The sequence below is a fragment of the Gobio gobio genome (assembly GCF_949357685.1).
Source record: "Gobio gobio genome assembly, chromosome: 7".
NCBI classification, from domain to species: domain Eukaryota; kingdom Metazoa; phylum Chordata; class Actinopteri; order Cypriniformes; family Gobionidae; genus Gobio; species Gobio gobio.
The window spans coordinates 24,154,019-24,159,820 of NC_137103.1; the positions used below are offsets into that span (position 1 = coordinate 24,154,019).

At 41.1% G+C, this 5,802-nt stretch overlaps 1 protein-coding gene across 2 annotated transcripts; it reads right to left on the reverse strand.

Moving 5' to 3' along the window:
• Positions 1-2,905: 2,905 nt before the first annotated feature.
• Positions 2,906-5,364, reverse strand: pou3f3a (POU class 3 homeobox 3a; the record flags this gene model as incomplete). 2 transcript variants are annotated; one of them, XM_079821169.1, is made up of 2 exons in its annotated part: positions 2,906-3,312; positions 3,470-5,364. In XM_079821169.1, 2 exons carry the CDS (start codon positions 4,737-4,739, stop codon positions 3,266-3,268), a joined length of 1,317 nt encoding a protein of 438 aa, XP_079677295.1. The 2 variants fall into 2 exon arrangements, with proteins under 2 accessions (XP_079677295.1, XP_079677296.1); XM_079821170.1 differs by having other exon boundaries at positions 3,202-3,312; positions 3,510-4,739.
• Positions 5,365-5,802: the final 438 nt, after the last annotated feature.

The following is a 5,802-nucleotide window of genomic DNA, read 5'->3' on the forward strand; positions in this document are numbered from 1 at the left end:
AAAAACGATTCATAAAAATAAAAAATAAAAAAAACAATTAAATGCGCATCTTCGTTTTAATGTTTTCCTTTCAGTTCCACACATTTGACACGTCAAGAGAATGTTTAAGTATATGTTATTGTAAATATATATGTTATTATGATTGCGTAATGAAGCCTGTGCGTTATGCTATAATCTCCACATGACAGAGTTACGAAATATGAAATAAAAAGAATGGGAAATAATTACTTTGCGTGCTAGTAACGCGTGCGTATACTGTTTTTACGGTTGTTTTTCTTTCTTTTTTCGTTGCTTAGTTTTTGTATTATACTCTAGACACATATTTTCAGAAATGTAATATAGAAGGTCTCGGTCAGTTTTGATATTGTGCAATTCAGGGTCTAACACCTAAGAAGTTTGATGGAGCGTGTACAGCTGATGTATTTTCACTACTTCTGTATAGTTTGTTTACTTTGGAATCACTGAAAATATTATTTTACAACAACATATAGGCTACTTTGATTTCGAATAAATGGCATTTTTTATACAAAGTAAAGCTCAAAATTAACTAGATAGTAAAATAATCACATTTTCATTCAGCAAAAGTGAATTTTAGACAGCATTTTATACAGAAGCTTTACAGCTCAGTTATTCTGGGTGTGTGAGCGATGCTATTAACATTGAGGATATTGCATGAAGGGTGGGGCGCGTGCTTATAACCACAGGTTGAAATTCGTTGCCACGCAACGAATGTACGGTAAATCATCCGCGAAATTTAAATCTTCAAGAGAAGGGCCGTGTGTTTGGCTGAATAGTCACTACCACATAAAAGTTTCTCGGAAAATAAATAAATAAATAAACATATCAGCTGCACTCCCAAGTCTAAACAGAAGCGTCGTTCAGCTGGAAGGTTAGTGTTGCGACTTAAGAGTGCAAAGCTATTTCAAACATAGCAGAAATGAATACAAATGGGAGAAATGGCCAAACTTGCCTTGATGAAAATTAAGGGCCAACAGTTGTGCTATTCCCCAGTAGTAACGGTCGGTTTACAGAAAAAGGCAATTCAGTCACACAATCGTTTTTGCACGCTTTTACATTGCAATCTGATGGAAGGATCTAGGCCCTTTTGCACTCAGAGAGCTACGTGGCAAGCATACGAATTTCCATGCATACAAATTCACTACTGCTTTAGAGCGTGCACGGAATGGATTCCAAATTACGTCACTCGCAGAGCGGGACGCTCGTGCGTTTTCAAATTTAAATTGGGGGAAAAAAAACAGGATTTTACGAAATGAACGTTCTCAAAATAAAGCCAAATAAATCAACTGTTTGCTGAAGGCATGCACGCCTATTTAATATGATCTATTTAATTACAATAGGGCCTGCATTAATGTTTTGCAGTTTGTTTTATGCTAAGATATTGCAGTTGTTTTATTGAGTTATCCAGTTATAGGCTATTTACTAAAATTACTTGGATTAAACAATAAAATAGTCTGCGTAATATACTAGGCCTACAAAAAAAGCGGTAAATATCACGCCAATACTTATTTAAAACAAGAAAGAAAGAAAGAAAAAACTTCCAAAGCATTCTAGTGGGATGCGTGTAAAGCAAAATATGGAAATTATTGTCCTGATTTAATGAGGAAGAGAGATGAAGCGTATTCTGAATGCTGTAACACATTTCCATGTCACTTTGAAGCTATCATGAGTTATAATATGATATATAGGCCTACCCGGAGACATGTCAGTGTTTTTAGAACCTAGAAGGCCTCTGAATGTTTTGATCATTTATATTCAGTTGAGGAGAAATAATCTAAATCAGCATAGTGGGTGTCAGCTGGCATAATGCATAATATAGCCTCTGGGTAAAATACGAAAATACTGTTTGGAGTCTCAGAAAATCTGTAAGTCATTGACGGAAAAAAAAAAGTTTTATAATCAAATGTAAAAATAATTACATTATTTGTTTTTGGAACGACGACGTAAAGCTTATTTTTACTTGATAAACGCCGTTAATATAGCAGATATTAAATAGACAATTACATGTTATGAATGTTTCTTTAAAAAAACATGAAAAACATATACAGCACAGAAGAAAAAAAAAACAGGCTAACAGAAAGGAAAATAAGACAACAATATGACACTGCAAAGGGAAAACATTTTGGAAGTTGTTCGACTCCCATTTTCAGGCCAAGGGGAAGGATATCGAGAAACTTCTAAATTCCCTTTGTATACATTTCAGAAATGTGCCTAGACAAAGCAAATCAAACAAATATTAGAAAAGAGTTTTCATTTAGAATTTAGCTTTAATTTAAGCAAACTGCGAAAGAAAGAAAGACAGAAAGGAAGAAAGAAAATAAGTTGCACCGATGCATCTGAAAGCTATCAGATTTATTGTTCTCATTCACTTCTCGCTGAGTCAGTACTGAACTTAAATAACAACCACGGGGGAAACGGTGTGACAACGGTTTGTTTCAGCTTCGTCAGTGTGTTTGTGTACAATATCTGTATATAATAACAAGTGTAATACTAACAGTATAAAATATAATCAAGAATTAAAATGGCAGGGGGAAGGCCTACAAGAGATGCTACTAGGTTGAAAGTCATCACAGCGCGCAACAAATCTGGCATTGCTCCTCAAAATATTTGAAATTGATTTAGTGAAAAATATAAAGCAAATCATTTAAATCAACACAGAGAATTCATATTGCCAAATGTACACAGACTTGTTATCAAAACCCACCAAAAAAAAAAAGAAAAAAAAATCTGCCTGGAAAAAGCAGTGAAGAGAGGGCAATATCCACGATGATTCAGCCAAACAACAACAAAAAAGTGTTTACAAGGGGTCGGCTGAAATTGGAAAATAAGTGCAGCTTGAGAGTAATCAATCAATTTTTTTTTTCTTTTTCCTTATTTTTTTTTTCTTAAGAGTTTTCTCTGTGTAAAAGCTATTCACAGAAGTGTGGTCCACAAAAATACTATGAATTATAAAAGGTGTAGTTTGTTGCACAATAATGCTCCAAGAGTAGACAAGACAATTCCGTATTGTTAAAACGAGTAATATAATTCCTGTGCGTAAAATTGATTCGTGTCCTGGGGTAAATTCTTCTTTCACTGTTTAATATTTAATGTTTGTCTGCATTGATCCATGTCCTTGGGAGTTCGTTTGTCATTTCAATCCATAAAGTCTATGTTGGCTTTGGGCTGGTTGCGATTTCGGTGTCAGTGCACCAGAATCTCCTGGCCATAGGAGCTCGCAGTTGTCACGTTGTGGTTGCTGTCCGGTTCATCTTTCAAACTTGCACCTTTTAAGTAATCTATCACAAAACTCCCCTGAAACACAGAGCAAACAGTCAATTAACGTTTGGGACATTGGAGGATAAAACCATTTCAGTTGTGGGTTATCTCGTAATTTACATAGAATATTTGTAATATCTTGCTGACTTGAAGTGTACATAAAATGATTTGTTCTACGTCTCAGTGAACATACGTTTGCAGTCCATGGACGGAGGCGGTGTGTCTGCACTCACGTTGCCGGCATGGGTGTACACGTCCTCGGGCGTCTGAGGAACCCCGGGCGGCGTCATCCTCTTCTCCTTCTGCCTTCGGTTGCAGAACCAGACCCGAACCACCTCCTTTTCCAGCTGGAGGTTGTCCGCCAGAGAGGTAATCTCCTGCGCTGACGGTTTTGGGCATTTCAAAAAATGGCTTTCCAAGGCTCCCTTCACGCTCACCTCGATGGAGGTGCGCTTCTTTCGTTTCCTGCCTTGAGCTGCTATTTTGTCAATGCTGGTGGGACTGCCCGTGGTCGAGTCGGCCTCTTCCAGCCACTTGTTCAGCAGTGGCTTGAGTTTGCACATGTTTTTAAAGCTCAGCTGGAGAGCCTCGAACCTGCAAATGGTCGTCTGAGAGAAAACATTTCCGTAAAGAGTTCCTAGGGCTAGCCCGACGTCGGCTTGAGTAAAACCCAGTTTGATCCGACGCTGCTTAAACTGTTTGGCAAACTGTTCCAGGTCGTCGGAGGTCGGCGTGTCCTCGTCTGAGTGCGAATCGTGACTGTTCACTCCGGCGAGGTGCTGGTGGTGGTGGTGGTGAGGGTGCTGCTGCTGTTGATGATGGTGGTGGTGATGATGGTGATCCATTTCTGGAGAGTCTCCTCTCATCAGCCCCGGGTGGACTAGACTCCCGGGAGGGTTCAGCATCCCGTTGACTGTGAAACCACCCGGCTGGGAATAAATGAGAGACTGCTGGGACTGCTGCTGTCCTCCGGTGATGGTGGGGATGTGGGAGGCTGTGGTGCCACCCCATGCGCTTTGGTGCGACTGGTGAGCCCCTAAATGCGAGGATCTGTGGTGCAACGCGGTGCCCGAGTGTAGGTCTTCCCTGTTTGAACTGTTCTTCACGTCTTGTTGCTGTGGGCTGCCGGCCATGCCAACTGGGCTGGAGGACCAAGGCGAGCCTGCTTCTGCCGCTGCAGCGGCTGCGGCGGCGGCTGCAGCGGCAGCCGCGTGGGGCAGCGAGGTAACCCACTGATGGGCATGGCTCAGCATGTGCCCACCGTTACTGGCCGACATGGCTCCTTGCATGAAGTCGCTCTGCACCATCTTGACCGCGGGGTCTCCTCTGTAACCTCCCGACACCGATGTTACGACACCACTTCCCGGCTGCATGCCACCACCTCCGGACTCCGAGTGCACGATCGAGGCTGATGAGAGAATGGTATTGCTGGCCAGGTAAGGATTGGAAGCCGCTGTGGCCATCCCCCCTCACCACTTTGAACAATTCTACTTATTATTCCCCCTCCCCGTATTGTCGTAACTTTTTTCCAAGCCTCGAAGGCACGCACTATTTCATGAATTATTCAAGCTGGAAAAATATGCGCGGTATTTCGATTTGGTCCAGCGACAACACAGCAAAAGATGGCAAAAATATATCCGTCAAATCCTCCTTTTATCATAAGCAAAAGGAGAAAGAAATACCTTCAGCGTAGAAATCCACATTATGCATGGAAGTTGTTTTAACAATTGAATTCCATTCTTAATGTCATTGTCTTAAAGACCAATTATAAGGATAAAAAGTGTTGCTTTTTCTTCTCCTTCTTCTTCACATTAACTTCCCGTGACGGTTACACAAATCCCACATCGAACTTCATCGCGCGCTCTCTTGACTTGAAGTGGAGGCTTATCAGAAGACGCTCCTTCGTAAACTTCTCTCTGGTCCTGCAAAACCGCCAATGCGTTTTCTTACAGAGTCTTGCTACTCATATTTCTTCTCTTCGCAGAGTCCATCTGACGTTAATCTTCAATACATTCCATTGCACACAACTCTATCAAATGCACGCGCAATGGAGACTTCCAGTGTCCTCGCTCGCTCAGCTCCTCTCTCTGAGCGCGAGTGCACGCGAATGTTTACGTTCAGCCCCCGCGTGCGCACACCATCCACATCCTTCACCCAATTACCGCGAGGAAGTTTCTGCGAGATTGATGCTCATTGGATATCCTTCGGGAGAGTGACAGATCTTAGGGCACAGCTAAGAAATCACGTTAAGGCGTTGCAATTTGCTATGTCTAATTTGGATATGTCAACATACGAATAAAAGTGACTAGACCTTCTCTCTGAACAGGAAGCTTTAGTTGATATAATTCTATTGCGTTGTACGGCATTATTGGCTTCTGTTAACGATGCTTCACATGTTTTGCTTTTTTTTTTGCAGAGGAAATTGTTTGGCTTTTATTTTACATATTTTGTCTTTTGTCTGGCATTTCAATGTTAAATGTAATTTATGACGACAATACATTTTAGGCTAATTGTGACTGATATTTT